This window comes from Cnephaeus nilssonii (assembly GCF_951640355.1).
Source record: "Cnephaeus nilssonii genome assembly, chromosome: 7".
NCBI classification, from domain to species: Eukaryota; Metazoa; Chordata; class Mammalia; order Chiroptera; family Vespertilionidae; genus Cnephaeus; species Cnephaeus nilssonii.
In genome coordinates this window covers 79,192,543-79,211,678 of record NC_137078.1, presented here as the reverse complement: position 1 = coordinate 79,211,678, position 19,136 = coordinate 79,192,543, and the positions used below count along the sequence as shown (strand labels likewise).

At 51.3% G+C, this 19,136-nt stretch overlaps 1 protein-coding gene across 1 annotated transcript in view; it reads right to left on the bottom strand.

Annotated features, from left to right (window-relative positions):
• EPHA10 (EPH receptor A10) overlaps nt 1-16,048 on the bottom strand; it is a gene marked incomplete at both ends in the record, with an annotated part of 31,884 nt that extends 15,836 nt beyond the window's left edge. The window contains 5 exons of the mRNA XM_079776094.1: nt 6,635-6,982; nt 7,519-7,674; nt 12,343-13,021; nt 13,799-13,863; nt 15,943-16,048. Coding sequence (XP_079632220.1) covers nt 6,635-6,982; nt 7,519-7,674; nt 12,343-13,021; nt 13,799-13,863; nt 15,943-16,048 — 1,354 coding nt within the window. The remainder of the gene's footprint in view (nt 1-6,634; nt 6,983-7,518; nt 7,675-12,342; nt 13,022-13,798; nt 13,864-15,942) is intronic.
• Nucleotides 16,049-19,136: the final 3,088 nt, after the last annotated feature.

Genomic DNA, 19,136 nt, shown 5'->3' with positions numbered 1-19,136 from the left:
GTCCTGTATCCTTCCTCACAATGTCTGACCCTTACAAAATAGCAAGGTCTTTGTCAACTGGACAATGCACAGCCATCACTCGACTGCACAGCTGCTTTCAGGAAAAGTGCTCTTCCTTATCCCAGGGAGTGCCTCTCAGCCTGAATCCGGTTGGAGACAGCAGCTCCCAGAAAAGACGTGGCGCAAAGGGGAGCGAGGGATGATGAAGTGTCCTAGGAGGTGGCACAGTCCCTTGCAGATACAGAGGGATGGCACCGATAGAAAGGGGCTAGGAGTGTCATTTTTTAAAACCACATTTGTTGAAAACATCAGATGGACAGGATATAGCGGTAAGAGAAGGTTCCATTTCAGCCCCATAGGGATACGTTAGACGAGAGCCTGATAAATCCTGAGAACGGAGCTAAAAACTGAGCCCAGGCACCTGCTCTCCCGCTGCAGGTGTGTGATGAGATTCATCTGCATCGAGTGGGGCCACGAGTGCAGCAGACACTGCTGGAAACCTGTTCAGCAGCCACGTCCCCCTTCCCTGACGGCTGAGCGCAATTTTTGACTCAGGATCTATTGTCTCCCCCGAGATGATGCAGGTTAATTCTGATTGTTCTAACACATCTGTGTGCACTCATTCCCTTTGCCAATGATTGCGTTAGGGTTGGGCTTGCAATCCGGTTCTGGCCAACAAAAGGAGCAATCAGCTAAGAAGAGGAGGGATTCTGGAAAAGGTTTCTTGTTCTTAAAAGGATGCCTACAAGGAAGAAGCCGTTCCTTTTCTGCTCTGGATGGTAGTAAGGATGTGATTTCTGGGGCCAACTTACCTCCACGAAGGAGCCAGCCTATGTGATAAGGACGTCAGAATGGAAAGATGGAAAGAACCGGGTCCTTGAGGACACAGCTGAGCTGCTGGATTACCCAGGCTTTAACTCTACCCTTTTTAGGTAAACTCAGAAATCATTCTAATCAAATGTCAGATGGATTGAGATTTATTGTACTTGCAGCTGAAAGTCTCACAATCAAAGGACAATTCACACATCTCGGGTTTTGTTGTTTTTTCAAACATCAGCTTTTTTATTGTTCAAGAACAAGTAAACCGAAAACACCAAGAAATTGGGCATATGAAAGTACTTCTGACTAAGCAAACAAATATTATTCTGAAGACTCAGGAGAGGCAGATCTTTAAGAGTGGTTTAGTACAGTGGTTGACAAACTCATTCGTCAACAGAGCGGCAAACCGACCACTGGTTTAGTATGACAGAAGAACAAGTAGGGAGATCCTTTGGCCTCTTCAAGAAGGTGAAAGAAACACAGACTCCACAAAATAGAAGCAGAAGGCCATGAGGAGAAAACAGGTGGAGAAGAAAAGCAGTGAGACAAGATAAAAGTGGTGATATTGTGCCCTGGCTGGTTTGGCTCAGGGGATAGAGCATCGGCCTGGGGACTGAAGGGTCCCAGGTTCGATTCCAGTTGGGGGCACATGTCCGGGTTGTGGGCTCAATCCCCATTGTGGGGCATGCAGGAGACGACCAATCGGTGATTCTCTCTCATCATTGATGTTTCTATCTATCTCTATCTCTCTCTCCCCCTTCCTCTCTGAAATCAATAAAAATATATTTTTTAAAAAGTGGTGATATTGCAAAAGGTTTGTGGAGAAACTAAAAGCACTTTAGCAAAAAAAAAAAAAAGTAAAAAAAGAAAGTTCATTACAAATACTGTATAAGGGATTTTAATAAAATCACAAGCAGAATGGGAAAACTTAAACCTCTCAATCTTTGGAACACCAAGTACACAATTAGAAGAAAATAGACTTGAAAAAAAAGCATATATATATATATATATATATATATATAGAGAGAGAGAGAGAGAGAGAGAGAGAGAGAGAGAGAAACACTACAGAACAAGAATACTACACTTTTTTTTCCCACCAAAAATCTACTAGTACTGCTCAATGAATTCAGCAAAGTAGCATGATACAAAAAAAAATTCAGAAATCAGTTCCATTTTTATACACCAATAATGAACTATCAGAAAGAGAAACAAAGAAAGCAATCCTATTTACAATTGCATTAAGAAAAAAATTAATAGTAATATTCCTGACCGGTGTGGCTCAGTTGGTTGAGCATTGCCCCACGCATTGAGAGGTTGCCAGTTCCATTCCTGTCAGGACACATGCCCTCTTGCAGGCTGGATCCCCAGTAGGGGGTATGTAGAAGGCAGCTGATTTATGGTTCTCTCTCATTAATGTTTCTCTCTCTCTCTCTCTCTCTTCCCCCTTTTTCTCTCTCTCTCAAATCAATAAAAACATATTTAAAAAAATAAAAATAAAATACCTAGGAATAAATTTAACCAAGGAGGTAAAAGATCTATATTCGCAAAATTATAAGACCTTGAAGAAAGAAATTTAAAAAGATACAAATAAATGGAAGCATATATCATGTTCATGGATAAGAAGAATTAACATCATTAAAATGTACATGTATTCAAAACAATCTATAGTTTCAACACAATCCCTATCAAAACACCAAAAATGGCATCTTTCACAAAACTAGAACAAATAATCCAAAAACTTATAAGGAACCACAAGAGACCCAGAATAGCCGCAACAAAATTTATAAAGAACTCATACTACTCAACACAACCCCGCCCCCCAAACAATCCACTTAAAAAATGGGCAGCCCTAGCCAGTTTGGCTCAGTGGGATAGAGCATCGGCCTGCGGACTGAAGGGTCCCAGGTTCCATTCATGCCCGGGGTTGCAGGCTCGATCCCCAGTAGGGGGCGTGCAGGAGGCAGCCAATTGGTTATTCTCTCTCAACATTGATGTTTCTCTCTCTCTCTCCCTCTCCCTTCCTCTCTGAAATCAATAAAAATATATTTAAAAGAGAAGCAACCAATGAATGCATAAATAAGTGGAACAACAAATTGATGTTTCTCTCTCCCTTTCTCTCTATAAAATCAATTTTAAAATTTTTAATAAAAAAAAAGATTTAAAAAAAAATGGGCAGAGGATCTAAACAGATACTTCTCCAAAGAGGATATACAGATGGCCTATAGACATATGCAAAGATGCTAAATATCACTAATCATCTGGAAAATGCAAATTAAAACCACAATGACATGTCACCTCACACCTGTCAGAATGTCTATCACCAATAAACCAACAAACAAATGTTGGCGTGCAAGTGTTAGTGGGAATGCAGATTGGTTCAGCCACTATGGAAAACAGTATGGAAGTTCCTCAAAAAATTAAAAATAGAACTGACTTATGACCCAGCAATTCCACTTCTCAGTATATATCCAGGAAAAAAAATCCAAAACACTAATTTGAAAAGATATATGTCCATTATAGCATTACTTACAATAGCCAAGATATGGAAGCAATCCAAGTGCCTATTAAAAGACAAGTGGGTAAAAAAGCTGTGGTACATATATACAGTGGAATATTACTTGGCCATAAAAAATGAAATCTTACCATTTGTGGCAGCATTGATGGACCTAGACCGTATTATACTAAGTGAAATAAGTCAGAAAGAGAAAGACAAGTACCATATGATTTCACTTACATGCAAAATCTAAAGATCAAAATAAATGAACAAACAAAACAGAAACAGACTCATAAAGAGAACAAATTGATGGCTGCCAATGGGAAGAGAGGTAAGGGAGCTGGGTGAAAAAGGTGAAGGGATCAAGAAGTACACATTGGGCTCTGGCTAGTGTGGCTCAGCTGGTTGGGGCATCATCCCGTATACCAAAAGGTTGCCGGTTTGATTCCTGGTCCGGGCACAGACCTAGGTTGCAGGTTTGATCCCCTGGTCAGGCACATACAGAAGGCAGCCAATCAATGTTCTCTCTCTCTCTCTCTCTCTCTCTCTCTCTCAAAAAACAACAAACACAAAACACACAAAAAAAAAAACAAACACAAACTGGCAGTAACAAAATAGTCATGGGGATGTAAAGTACAGCATAGGGAATATAGTCAATAATATTGTAATAACTATGTATGCTGCCAGGTGGGTACTTTAAAGATTGAGAATATCATCAAACTTCCCTCCCCTCCACAAAAAAAGGTGCATGTCCCAGAGAGTTACCCATGCCTTCAAAGAATGTATAATTGTGCTATTTAAATTGTCCCAGAGGAGGAGAAAAAGAAGAGTTTCTTCCTGATGCCTTTCCCAAAGCCAGAATCACCACAATGCCAAAAGTTGGCAAAGAATGCAATAAAAAACACTACACAAATCTCTCTTATAAATGTAGGTGGAGAAAAATATTAACTTCAAGCAAATTAATTCAGCAAAATAATAAAAGAATAATGCACTCATATCCAGCAGGGTATCCCGATCGGGGCGGCCGGCCGGACCCCACCCATGCACAAATTCGTGCACTGGGCCTCTAGTCATCCAAGAATGCAAAGAGAGTTCACATAGAGAAATCCATTAATAGAATTCACCCTACTAATAGGTCAAAAGAGAAGAGAACACGTGGTCATCTTGAAAGATGCTTAAGAGGCATTTTATAAAATTAGCATCCATTCCTTATTTTTACAGAAAGTTCACTTTTTAAAAAGTGGAAGCATTATATAGCTAAGGGGCTTTGGTGGTAGACAGACCTGGATTCAAAGACTGATCTCTACTTACCAGCTAATTGACTTTGGACAACTCACTTCGCTTCTCAGACCTCAGTTTCATCGTCTGAAACATGATTATCATTCCATTTAAATGAATTAATGTAGAAAATCACATTGCACAGTGCCAAACATAAAGCAGCATTCAATCAGTGGACGTTTCATATTTTTGTTAATAAATAAAAATAAAGAGTATTTCCTGGAAATAGAGTATTTCCTTAACATAATTTCTAAATCCATCTCTATAAAAAAAAACAGGATTGTTAATATGAAATACCAGATAAAAGTTTGTATTGCATATAGTATTATACAAAAAGGATTTTCTAGTAGATAGTTCTATATATGGGTATTGAGATAAAGACAGAAAAAAAAGGCAGGAAAAAATGTGGAAGGATATATTCCAAGATATTAATAGTTGCTTATCTCTGGGTAATAGAATTATGGGTGCTTTTTTCCATACTGAATTTTTAAAATGTAAATGCAATAGCAAATGTTAAATCACACAGAGATAGTAAGAAACCAGAACTGTTGCTCCAGAAAACCAGACAAATTGGCTAATCTTTTCCCAAAAGGCAAAGGAAATGGATTAAGAGCTAAAAATGATAAAGGGAGTGACAAGATTTGAGGATCAGAAAATGAATGTACAACCCAAGGCTTAGAGAGATTCTTAAGAGAGATACTGGAGTTACCAGAAGTCCCAGTCAAAGCAATAACTGGAAATATTTTTTTCCAGGAATAAAAAAAGATGTGCAAATCAAAAGTTTTACTATGTTCCAGCCAAACTCAATGAAAATAGCGTGCTACTGGTTAAATTTTATTTTCATCAGTAGGTTAAAGAATTATACACATGTGCATGTGCACAGCTGCGCGCGCACGCCTGTGTGTGTGTGTGTGTGTGTGGTCACACTCTTCTACACTGTTTGCTGATGTTTATCAGTGATTTCCAAGTGTTTTCAAACACTTTTGTACAGTTTCCTTCCATTTAGAAGTGAATTCCAAGTGGTTTCAAACACAACGGAATGAAAATTCCTGGCCTCAGACTTTCTGCAATACAACTATCAGAAGACAGGAAAGCTGAGTCACAAACCAATCATATCTTCTCAGATATGGGAAGGCAGAAACTATACCACTCACTTATGCTTTTTTAAAATTTATATTTATTGATTTCAGAGAGGAAGGGAGAGGGGGAGAGAGATAGAAACATCAATGATGAGAGAGAATCATTGATCGGCTGCCTCCTGCACGCCCCCTACTGGGGATCCATGTGCCCTGACCCCAATTAAACCGTGACCTCTTGGTTCATAGGTGGATGCTCAACCACTGAGCCTCACCGGCTGGGCCACTTAGCCTTCTTGCAAAAGGTGAACCCCGGCTGAGTGAGAGACAAATCAAAAGCAATTTCAAGAACGAAGAAGGTGTAGTATAAAAGGGTTCTAGGTCTTCATTTCCTCATCGCAGTTCTATCGCCCCTACAGCCTGACCCTAGAGCTTCCTAGCTCCTCTCCAGGACCAGGAAAGAGGCTGACCAAGGCAACAAAACTCTTTTGGAGGCTGAGGGATGGAGGGTCCCTCTGAGACAGGAGAGGAGGTACGATTCTGCTTCCTACTGACGTTTTTAAAAGGGAAGACGAACGGTTGAGGGACTTTCCACCTCTCTTTCCCTGGGAAAGCAAAGGCAAGGCAACTCCGGGGCAAAGGCTTTCTGCGCAGTCAGGAGCGCCCACTGGCTCCCATGGACTCTCATCCCCGCGGGCTCCGCGGCAGGGAGTCACCTGCACCCTCACCCCTCCGCCTGGCCTTCGGGAAGGGGCTGGCCTGGGTGGGGATCACCGCGGTCGGGGGTTTGGGGGTTCACTTCGCCTGCTGGAGACGCTGGGCGCCTGTTTGCGGCGGCGCTGGCACTGATTGCGGTTTCTTGGAGTGGCTGCGGGGTGTGGGGATGATCCCGTGGGGCGCGCGGGGACGGGCGGGGGCGGGAGCCGCACGGGGGCGCAGGGAGGCCCGGCGCGCGGGGTGGCCTTACCCCCGGGCCCGGTGGAGACCGTGACCTGCGCGTAGGTGGCTCCCGCGGCGGCCGCCGGGCCCGAGACGCCGTTGAGCGCCGCCACGCGCACGGTGTAGCGCGCGCCGGGCCGCAGGTGGAGCAGCGTGGCCGCGCGCTCGCGGAGCCCGGCCTGGCGCGGCACGAAGGCCACGCGCGGCTCGCACGGCTCGCAGGCGCCCGGGCCCTCGCGGCCGCAGCGCAGGCACAGCAGCGAGTACGTGACGTCCGAGCGGCCGCCCGAGTCGGCCGGCGGCAGCCAGCGCAGCCTCAGCGCCAGCGGCGAGCGGCTCAGGCTGTACTGCAGGTCCCGCGGCGCCGACGGCGGCCCTGGGCGGCACAGGGCGGCGCGGTCACCGCGAGGCTGGGGTGGGGGCGCGGGCAGCGAGGGGGCGGGACGGGGCGCGTGGGGCCCCGCGAGGGGGCGGGACGGGGCGCGTGGGGCCCCGCGAGGGGGCGGGACGGGGCGCGTGGGGCCCAGCGAGGGGGTAGGATGAGGCAGTGGGGCGAGGTGAATGGTGGGGTGGGCGGAGGGGAGTGAGGGGAGGAGGATGGGTGTTTGGGGGCCGAGAACAAAGTGAGCCCGCCTCCCGGCTGGAGAGGGCGGTGAGGTGAGGTAGGGGCGGATGGGGGCCTAGAAGCCCCGCCTCTTCCCGCTGTCGGCATGCTCCCCGTTTTTCTGGTTTTTCCCACCCAAAGCCCGGGCCCCCATTCCCACCCAGGCTCCCCTCCCTGCACCCCACCCCTCTAGCTTGCCTTTACCCTCCCCACTGCGGAGCCCCCAGCCCTCCCTCACCAACACTTTGATCCGACTTTACAGACGCCCCCCACCCTCCGTGGGCAGTGCGTTCCCGAGGGGGACTCACGGGTGCAGGAGGCCCAGGGCGGGTCGGTGGGCGAGCGCGCGTAGCTGTCCTGGCACACGCAGAACGTGGAGGCGGTTTCCAGGGCCCGGCTGTGCTCTGGGCACGGGGAGCAGAGGGGCCGCCGGGAGGATACCTTGTAAAACCCTGGGGGACAGGCTGCAAGCAGGAGCCGCGTGAGAAGGACGGGGGAGGGGGTGCTCCACAGCTTCTTTCTCCCCCGCCTTCCTGCCTGCCCTCCTTAGGGTGGGGCTGATCTCCTCTAACTGTGGTGGGGAAGGTGGGAGAAAGGACCTCAGCTACCCCAGCACCGCCCTGTGGCGTGGTAGCTCCTGACTGAGCAGCCCCATACTACCCAACTCGGAGAGCTTAACCCGGGCTAGAACACTGTTTGACTGCTAGTAATCCTTGTAATCCTCACAACAGTCTGTGAGGTATGTGCTGGATCCCCAGTTTAAGAATGAGGACACTAAGGCTCAGAGAGGTTAAGTAACTTGCCCAATGTCCCCACAGCTGGTAAATGGTGGGATTCCAACCAGGGTCCCAGTGCCCATTGGAAGCAAACGAGGCAAACGTTCCAGGCTTGATGTGAGGACAGAAGAGAGGTACTTCCACGGTTACCAAGGGACAGACGCCCACACCCTCCCAGCCACAGAGACAAACACTCGGACGCACACCTGTTGTCAAAGCTCGTCCTCCCACCACTGTTCGGGGTTAAGGCGTCATAAAGCCTCACTCACACACTTGGTTCCAGTGTGAAAGTGGGGCCAGCCAGCTGGAGGGCAGGGATTGGAAAGAGAAGATGGACAGCGTTACTAGCTCTCGTCTAGGCATCTTCTCAGTTACTTTGCTTCCCTCACCTCACCCAGAACGCGGGTTGTTAAGAGCACAGGCTTTGAAAACGGAACAGCCTGGATTTGCAGCCACTTGTTTGCTGTGTGGTCTTGGGCAACTCGGTTGACCTCTCTGAGCCTTGTTGTGGAATACCTCCCCCAGGTTTTTGGAGGATTAACCGAAATAAAACATGTAAACTGCTTAGCCAAGTAGAGACAACATTTACACAATAATGGTAGTAATTACTGTTCTCCCATCACCAGCCTGAAATGGAAACTGTACACACCCACTTAAAGAAACGTGTCCCCAGCTGGGCCAGGGAAGGAAGCAGTGGCTCCAGGCCCCTCCTCTCGGAGCCCGGGTGCTTCTCCCATGCTCCTTAGCTCCATCAGGATTTCCCTGTCCCTCCCCTGAAACTTAGCTGGTTATGGAAGGCTGGCTGCTCTCCAGCACCAGGAGGACGTAGTATAAAGGAAGGGACGAAGACTGGCCCTTGGGAAGGACGTTCAGCCTGCTTGGGAGAAGAGGGGCAGAGCTGAGGGTTTCCCTCATCTGGAAGGCTTAGGCTTGGAGGGTCCATCTTGCCTAGAATCCTGGGCAACCCAGTAGCCCAGGAGCCTTTGGACCTCTCTGCCTCAGAACCAAGCACGGAACCCACTAACTCTGTGGTCTGGAGAGTAGTGAGCAGCAGTGACCCCGGCTGGGACTCAGAAGTCCTGGGCTCCCAGTGTCAGCACTGCCACTTCCTTTGCCTCTCTGGTCTCAGGAAGCCCTCAGTCAAATGACAATGACAACCAGGGCCTGCTCACCTCTGTTGTAAAGTAAGAGAGGCGGTCTGCTTGCAGGGCCTCGCAGCTGTCAGGAGAGAAGGCTAGGAGCTCCCTTGCTCTGCGTGCATGTGAGCATCTGTGTCTGGGAGATGGGTGGTCCCATCAGGGACAGCATTGGTGATCTCTGCTTTGAGAGGCTTTGTTTAGAAGAGGTTTGTGTTGAGGGGCAGACTCAAGAAGGGACTCCTGACTGCTAGCCCCGCCCTCTCTTCCTCAAGGTCACAGTCGGAATTCCAGAGGTCATCTAGCTCAGCTGGCCCAGTCCTCCAGCAGCTCTCCTAGCAGTAGCTGTAGCCTTTGCTCCTATACTGAGTCATGGGCAGCCCACCCTGTTCTGAGGCTGCAAGCAACACTGGCAGTTAGAAAGCGCTGCCTCATATTGAGCCCCAGTCAGTCTCCCTGTCTGTCGTCCCCCTAATGCCACCACATCACAGGGTCTCCGTGTGCCCTGTGGAGCCTTGAAGGGCATCTGCTCCAAGGGAGTCCTACAGAGGTTTGGAGACACAGGTTAGACACCCTGATTTCCTCCCCACGTCTTTCAACAGTTTCTCTAGTGGCTGGGAGAGGGGGAGCAAGAGTCAAGATCACTAAAGAGAGAAACAAAGGCACATGGAAGGCCTTCACTTTCTAAGTACAATTCTGACCATTTCACTTCCCCTCCAACAGCTCCGCACGGCCATCACACCACCCATGCCACCATGAACTCTTCCCTCACAACTCAGGGTCTTGTCCTATAATGTCTTACACCCTTTCTCTCCTGGCAAACTCCCAGGCTTCTCCAAACCCCAGTTTAAAATAATACCTCCCTGTGACGCTTTCCTTGGCATCCTCCCCAGCTCCCTGCTCCCCAAGGCAGAGCTGATGCCATGACACGTGAGCTTTGGTCTCAGCCTGAGGAGAGGGAACTCAGCACAGCTCCAGGGTGGGATTGGGCTTCTGAGTGTGTTGGGTGGATGTGTGTGATCTAAACCTCCCCCTCCAGCCCCGATCCATTCATTCAATTTTTTTTAAGCGTCTACTATGAGCCAGGTGCTGTTCTGGGCTCTGGAGTTCCACCAGGACGCTACTGTCCACTGGCACAGATGCCTCCTCCCACCTTATAGAAAGAAGGGAGGCGGTCAGTTGGTAATTCCCTCAATATCTGGCCATCAAATCCACCTCTGTCCACACCCTCTCCTTCCTTCCTTCCAAGCCTAGTGGATCCTTCACTCTGGATCCCACCCCTTCATCTCCTCCCAGACTATATCCCATCAGTTACCTAACCTCCAAACTCTTACACTCGCCTTCTCTACTGGCTCTTCCCAGTGGCAGAACACAGGGGCGGAGCAACAACAAAAAAAAAAGCAATCCATTTAGAGTACAGACAGTAGGCCCTGCCTATATAGTGTTTAAAAACAATAAAACTAACTGAAACATGGTCTGCTTTTATTAGCAACATGTGTCAGCTATTCTAACCCACAGCAGTAATAAAATACTTTTCCCCCCCTGAGGCAGTCCGCTCCTACCACCCCCTTCTTGGTACCCCACTGGTTCCTTCCTTTATCATATAAGCAAAGCTCTCCTCTACAGCAAAAATCCACTCTCACCCCACACAGTGTCCCCAAGATACCACGCCCTGTCCTCCCCTTTCAAGCCCAGCCTTCTGGGAAGTTGTTTATATTCTGACTCTCGCTCCTCTGCTCCCTTCATCCTTCACCCTCCTGCAGCGGGTCGCCCTCTCCATCACTCAGCTGAGACTGCTCTCACCAAGCAGACATGGTCCCGTCCTCACCTCCCCTGACTGCTCCCCAGCACTGTAGGCCATTCCCTCCCAGACACCTCCATCTCCATGAATTCACACTCTCCAACCTCTGATCACTGCCTTCCTGGTGGGCTCCATTTCTTACACTTCCTCTTAAATATTGCTGTTCTGTGAGACTTGATCATTGGCCTTTTGCTTCTTACCCCACACATTCTCCTTGATCTGTCCCAATCACACCCACAAATTCAAGTAGCATCTACCTCCCTGTTGCTGAGCTCCAGACCCACTTTCTAGCTACCCCCACTCGAATGCACCATGGACACCATGAATTCAACATGTCCTCCCATGTCCTGTGTTCTCTACCCCAGTGAATGACCCTCCACCCATTCATTTCTCCAGAAGCATCGGAGTCAAAAAGGACTCCTGTATCACATGGCCACCAAGTGTTGTGGATGCTGTTTCACTGTCACAACCGTCCTCATCTCTCAATGATCTCTGCTGCTGCCTTAGTTCAGACCTTGTGCTCCTTCTCCTGGACTGTTGTATCCTTTCCCTTCCTCGTCTTCTGGCCTCTAATTCTTCCTTCTCTAATCCTTTCTTTTTAATTGCCACTTGAGTGATCTTTTGAAAATACAAATCTGAACATGTCAGATTCCGTCTTCAAATATTCCCCCATGGTCTAAAGTATAAAGTCTACGCTCTTTATCCCAGTGTTCAAGACCCTTCATGATTTGCCCTTACCCCCTCCCCAGCTTCATCACCCCTCCCATCCCCAAATGCCCTCTGTCCCAGCCAGGCTGACTTTTGCCCAGCCCCAACCGTGCTACATTCTCTCCTGCCTCCATGCTTCTGCACTCAACCTCTTAACTCAGAATGCTCTTGGCTGCCTCTGACTGGCATGTTGTCAGTGACAGGTAGCCCATTCCCTATAATGTAGCCAATGCCACTAGCCCATAGCTGCCGGGGTGAGTTCTTCCTTATGCATAGGGAGGCACCATGGTGTAAAAGAAACAGCTTGAGAGTTAGGCAAATCTGGATTCAAATCCTGGTTCCCCGTTTCCTAATTTTACAAATGTGTTAGCCTCTCTGAGCCTCTGTTTCCCCATTTGCAAAACAGAGATAATGATGACTAACTTTATTGCCATGAATAAATGGGAAGGCCTTGCGAGGCGTTTTTCATAGCGTCTGAAATATAGGCCCCTAATGTCCCTTTTTTGGGAGTCAAATTCACCTCCTAGTAACTTCACTCATTGGTCCTAGCTGGACCCATTGGAAGCTCCACGACAGCTCAGGACTTCCGGGCTCCCCAGCCCACGGCTTCTCCACCCCCCACCTCCTGCTGCTTTCCTCTAGGGCACCCTCTCTCCCAATTGCCACCCGCGCGCTACACCCCCACGCCACACCCCCTAGTTGGCCGGATACCTTCACAGACGTCCCCGCGTTCCTGGAATCCGGCGCTGCAGCTGCAGCGGCCCACCGGCACCAGCCACTCGCCATCGGCCCCGCAGTGCATGCGCGGGGGGCTGCCGGGCTCCCCTTCCGAGTGCGCCACGCACGTCCCGGTGACCTCCACCAGCGTGGAGAAGGCGCTCTCGGCCGCGGTGGCCGGGAACGCCGCCAGGCCCCGCACCGTGGCGCGGCACTGCTTGTAGTAGACGCGCACGGAGACCAACGCCACGCATGCGCCCACGTCCTGGAAGGCCAGGTGGAAACCCCGCCGGCTGAGCGGCCCCAGCTCGCGCACCTCGGTGTTCAGCTTCATCTTGCGCTCGCCGAGGTCGCCCTGGGTGAAGCTCTCGTCGGCTGCGATCGTGTCGATCTTGCGGGGCCGGCCGCTGCCTGGCCGGGGACGCCCCCGGCCCAGGTCGGCCTCGGTTTCCAGGTAGTAGACGTTGAAAGTCTCCTTGCAGGTGCCCGCGGCGCCGGGGATGCTGCTGCAGTCGCGCAGGGTGAACTGCAGCTCCACGAAGATGCGCTGCCCGCGGCCGCGGCCGATCCAGCCGGTCTGCAGCCAGTTGTCCTGGTTGGGCTCCAGCACGTTGCACACCTGGTACGTGCGGATGGGACGGTCGTGCTCGTCCACGCCGCTGATCTCCTCCCACTGAGGAGGAGGAAGAACAAAGATGTGGGCAGCTCAGAGCCCGGGCGCCCCGCGTAGGTAGAGTCCCGGCGGTGACGGAGGCTGAACACCCCCTGCCCCACCATTTCGCGTTCTCCTCTCCCGCCTACCCACGCTGGCCCCCACCACTCCCTGTACACGCCCCTGAGGTTATAAGATGCAAAGCAAGGTGAAACGTTGGAGACAACCGAGTCCAATTGTAAGTTTTATAATAGATGGGGCAACTGAACCTTCCGAGTGACAGGGGCTTGACTGGCTACACACGTGGAGTTAGGAGCAGAGGGAGAAATGGTGCCTGGAGTCTCCTGGCTCTCCACCCGGCCTTTCCCATGACACCAACCTGCTGTCACATGCCACATCCCCCCACTCTGACCCTCTTTCCAAGCCTTTTTTAGAATTCCAAGTCTTGTTTGTTCTATCAATCCATCAATCAACAACATTGCTTGTAGTATCTACCGTGTGTAAGGCCACTGTCTAGCATTGGCTCCATCCAGAGGCCACATTTCTGTTGCTAGACACAGACAGTTCTTGCCTCACTTATGTTTTTTTGTTTTGTTTTGTTTTTGTTTGTTTGTTTTTTACTGTCTGACTGAAGACTCAACGTTTTCTAATAGGCGATTCTGGCTTGAAGCCAGGGCTGCTGCAGACCACATGTTCCAAGGAGCATTTTGATGTGATGTAACCATGGGGAGCTAAAGGGACTGAGTCCTGGACCACCACAGGATCCCCGTGACAGCGGGGGGAAAGGTTTACACTTACCCCATTGCTCGGCAGTGCAGTCCAGCCCAGTTCAACCTGGGAGGCTTTAGAATCCAGGAGGATGACTAGGGAGAGGGGAGAACAGAGATGTCAGAAAGCCAGGAGGGTGGACCTTTGGTGGGGTCACTGTAAATTTGCTAACTGAAGGGATGGCGAATGTGACAAAGAACACAGACAAGTTTTTTCCACTTCATGAAGGCTCAAGTCCAGAGAGGGGTAGCCATATGATTAGGGAAGGAGCCTGTATTCATTTCCTGTGGCTTCTGTAACAAGCCACCACAATTTGGCAGCTTACAAGAGCAGAAATTTATTCTCTCACAGTTCTGGAGGTCAGAAGTTGAAAATCAGTTTCACGGATCTAAAGTCAGGGTGTCAAGAGGATGGGTTCCTTCCGGAGGTTCAGAGGGGAGAACCCATTTCCTTGACTTCTTCAGCTTCTAGTGGCCACCTTGATTCCTTGGCTTGTGGCCTCCTCCTCCATTTTCAAAGTGCATCACTCCAGTCTCTGCTCCTGTCATCATATTGCCTTCTCCTCTGGCTCTGACTCCTCCCGCATCCCATTTATAAGGATCATTGCAATTATACTGGGCCCATCCAAATAATCCAGGATAATCTCTCCATCTCAAGTTCCTTAATCACATCTGATAAGCCTTTTACCATTTAGGATGCCATTCAAAGGTGTGGGGATCAGGATGCAGACCTGTTGGGAGGAGCCATTATTCAGCCTGCCACAGAGCCTATGACAAGTACTCTAAGGTTGCCTATAAAATTGCGGGGGGGGGGGGGTGTTGTCAGTGACACCCCCCAGCCTTCCCAGCTTTTCTGAATTTTAACTAAGCATCAAGAAGAGGGAGAGTGAGTATATCAGAAGACACCTGTGTACAGCCCAGGATTCATGTAGACTCAGGGGCTCTTCTGAGGTGTGGCGTCACCAGGGAGGAAACTTGAGCCTTTTTACTTTGGCTTTCAGGGCCTCTGGGGATAACAAATAAAAATTTCTCATTTCCCCAGCCACCCTCCTTCCCAGGGCTGTCACCTCCACTGCCTTTGAAAGAAGGGCCGTGGTCCTTTTATATATAAAACCATGACCCCTCCTGCACCAGAGAGGCTTGGAGTCATTTCCCCGCCCCCAGGAGGCATTGGCTCAGAAGTCTGAATTCTGCTCTCAGTATGGGTCCCAGAAAAGCACAGGTTTGGACAGCATAGCAGCAGCTCAGAGACAGGAGCCCAGACCACACACAAATCTTGTAAGATTACTCATCTGGAGCTTACGCAAGGGATGGGGCTCCAGAGTGAGGGCCTCTACAAGGTTTGGCCCCAAAGGCATCAGCGACAGTGGGCAGCATCGCCAACAGCGGATTTCAATGTAACTGACAGCACATAGGAAATTTCATATTGGAAAGCCTCAGAAATCCAGCGCCCCAACCAACCTCGCCGTGAAAGCCTCAAATCCCAACTCCTCAGGATTATGCACCTGGATATGACGCCTCTGGATTCAACTAAGCGTACAGCTCCCCCAAATTCAGAATCAGAGGCAAGACTCGGGCACTGGTACCGCAGGCAGCCCCAAACCCGCAACAAGGACCCCTCCGCATAGTCTACGCTCCAGATTCAGCACTGCGGACAGCTCCATGATCCATCTCTCTCTCACACACACACACCACCACCACCACCACCAGCAGCAGCAGCTGCAGCAGCAGCGTTCCACCTCCAGTTGGCTGCACAGTGGTCCCTTAGCCCCCGCTGTTCGGGCTGCATCTCGTCCCCCCATACTCCTATCTCACCTCGGCATCCCCCTTCTCTTCTGCTCTCTTCTCCCCGCCCCCACACCTCCCACCTCCAATTGCTCAGCCGGTCTGTCTCACGGCCCCTGGACCACCGCCTCTGGCTCCCACAGTTGCTGGTGTCTTTCTTCCCCAGCCTCCCAGGTCTCCAGACCCGGAGCTCCTCGATGCCCCTCTCTTTTCTATTGCTTAGCCACCTTTTCCTCTGTCTCTCCAGTTCTTTGCTTCCCGCGCCCGCTTGCTTCAAACCCCAATACAGACAGACTCCAGTCTCTCCATAGGACTCCTTCGCCAGCACTCCCGCTTTTCAGCCCCCTGTCTTTTGGCACCCCAGGCTCCAAGAACAGCCGCCAGTCTCACCTTCCTCGGCGGTCCCGGGCCTCCCTGGTCCCAAAAGCAACGCGAGAGAAAGTGGCACCAGGCAAATGAACTGGCGCAGCGGATGTGGGCCGGCGCCGGTCTCCATGGTCCGCAGACCGAGCTGTCAGTGCGGCGCGGCTCCAGCCGCGCCAGCCCCAGCACCGCTGAGCAGCGCCCCCAGACCCCGGCGCCAGCTGGGGGCGGGACCTCACCGGTTACCGTCATCCATGGGAACCAATCACTAGGCACCGCCGCTGGAGCTCCACCAATCACCGTCAGCAGAGGGTAGAGGGGCGGAGTTTCATAGGCCAGGGGCGGAACAGCGAACTAGATAGGGGAAAGGAAGGGGTCCCTCCAGTCTCCAAACTGTGGGGGTGGGGTAGTGCTGAGCGCTGGCTGGGCTCCTGGGGAGGAGGATGAACTGGCGTCGGTAGTCCAGAGGGCTAAACCTTAGCCCCCTCATTACTGAGAAGTAAATGATGTGGGCGTGGCTTAAAAAGGGGCGAAACTCGGGGAGACAGCGACACTTGCAGCCTCTGAGCTAGCCTGGAAGGCCCCTCGTTCCCAGGACCTGCAGGGGTTTGGATGTTCTGACCCCACGCCCTGGGAGCTCCGCTTTCTCCCAGGCCTTGGCTTCTTCCAGCGTCTGCGGTTCCCGGTGTCTCCTGGCTGGATCCGGCTCCCTTAGCTCCCCGCCCTCGTCACACACACACACGCACACACACACACACACACCATACACACCCCGGCCGGAGGAAGGGGCCAACCCCGCCCCCGGGAGCTGCTTGGGAAGAGAGCAAAGTGGGAAAGAAAGACTCCCACCCTACCAGCCACACGTGTGAAGCTGGGAAACCATGCGGATGCCGGGATAGGGCGGTGGTAAGATTTTGCATCAACGATCAATTTCACGGGTTCTTGCTCTTGCTGCCAGGACACAGGCAGCACTCTCCACAGCCAGCCGTGTCCCCAGTCGGCTCCGAGCCTGGAGTTCCCCCTCTGCTAAGCCCTCTCCGCCCACCCCGGGGGACCGGCGAAGCGGGCTGCGGCCGGGACTGCTAGGCTTCTGCTCGAGAGGCGGAGCGATCCTCGGCGAGTTCCACCAGCGCCGGAGAAGCCGCAAGGAAACACGACCTCTATCTCGTGAAGGTCATTGATGTGCCCGCGGAGGGTTTAAGGCGTTGGTGTGGGCAGGGTTGGGCCCTCGTCTAGGACGAGGGAGGCGGCTATTGAGCGCCACCATCTGGGCTGAACTTGAACGGAGAAAGCTCCGCCCACCCTGTGGCTTTTCAGAGCTCTTTTTTGGGGGGTGGCCCCAAACCCCGCTCCCTTTGGTAGCTGAAGAAGTCTTGAGAACGAATGTGTCTTGTGTCTCCGTGACCTGTTGGCTGGAGTGTCTGCATTTTGTATGTGTGTATTCCTCACCCTCCCACCAACACTGACTGGGTCCCACGCTCTGTGCAGAGGATACTCCGGCCAATCGCCCCGTTCCTGCCACCATCCACACTTCCTCAAGCATACGTGTAATTAAATGTTTTGGCATTGTAGACCACTAGCCATGCACAAGCTGCTTTCATGTGTCATTTCTGTGTGTGTGTGTGTGTGTGTGTGTGTGTGTGTGTGTGTGTAGTATGTTTACAAGCACACTTGCTTGCTCACAGACATGCTCGCTGGGCAGTGGCCATAGAAGGGGCTGGGAGGATAGGGCTTCTTTGCCTGTAGACAGGAAGGCCATCAGGAAGGGCTAGGGCTGGGACCCGCTGGAGACAGAAGCCCGCCGAGGCAGCAGAAGGCGGTGTGTGGTCTGGCCGGTCCTCGGATGCTGACAGGGCCTCTGCAATCAGATCTACCTGACTTACACCCCCACCTGCTTCCCATCTTCATTCTCCTCACGCTCGCTTCCCCCTCCCCCTGCCCCCCAGCGCTAGGAGATGGTATTTTTAGAAGCTGCTTAGAGACCCAGGACTCCTTTCATTTCAAAATGAGTCTTCACTCCGTCACTGCTCACCCTCTCTTCAAAACCAGGTCCCGTCCCCTCTGCAGTCGCTAAGCGCCAGCTATGGCATCTTCCCTGAGTCCGGGGACCTCAGCACAGAGGCTCTGACCCTATGGCTACAGCAAAATGTAGACTCCCTAGGAGCTTCCCAAGGATCGTTCTCCGGCCAAACCTATGGGGGGGGGGGGTTTCCGGGGAAAGCCACATAGACTGCCCCACAAACCCCTGGCTTTCAAGAATCTGGTTCCCACCCTCTCCCACCACACACACCTGTAGGCACCCCGGGGGCACCGCCAGATCTAGACCCTAGGCATGGGGGAAAGAAGGAGTGAAAATGTAGTGAAATAAGCCCGGTCTTTCTTCCTCTGAACAGTTCATTTACAATAAAAACAAAATGGAGAAGCCCCGATGTATGTGGATATATGCAAATCAGCCCAATCTTAAGAGTTACTCCAGGGCCGACTCCACTCTACCAGGAGGCTGCAGAATAGACACCTCATGAAGAAATTCAGAAGGCCCTTAGAAGGAAACTAAGCCATGGTTTATTGTCGCCTTTAAGTGCTGGGGCCAGTCAGCCAAGGGCAGGTTAGATCCCTCCCGGAAACATGGGGGTGGGTTGGGGGTGAGGTATTTTTTGGATGGGGTGAGTTTTCTTTTTTGTTAATCCTCACCAGAGGATTTTTCTCCATTGATTTTTAGAGAGAGTGGAAGGGAGGGAAAGAGACAGAGAGAAACATCAATGTGTCCCCATTGTAGTGTTCTCATAAGGGTAACTGTGGCAAGTGAGCGGGGTACACAGATGGCACAACAGTACACACACACTTGCACACACCAGGTGCGCAGGCCCTAAAGCAAAGTGAGCAACAAGAGTGCCAAGCTCAGGTGGACAGGACCCTAACTCTCCCCAGGTGAGATGGCTTCAGGTGTGTGGGTCCGTTCCCAGGAGATGCCCCAGCATGGGCGTGAGCTCTGGTTGGGATGGAATGGGGTAGGAGGAGGAAGAAAGACTCTGGAGGACCACACACCCGGTGGCACGGGAGAGCTCAGACCTGCGTGAGGCAGGAAGGAGTCACAGGCTTCCCGTCAGGGTGAATGCTTTTCTAGGACAAGAGACTCACTGGCAAAAATAAGATGGAGGCATAAGCAAACGCTTACACTGTATTTTCCTAAGACAAAAGAAACACAAAACGTTTTTTGACTT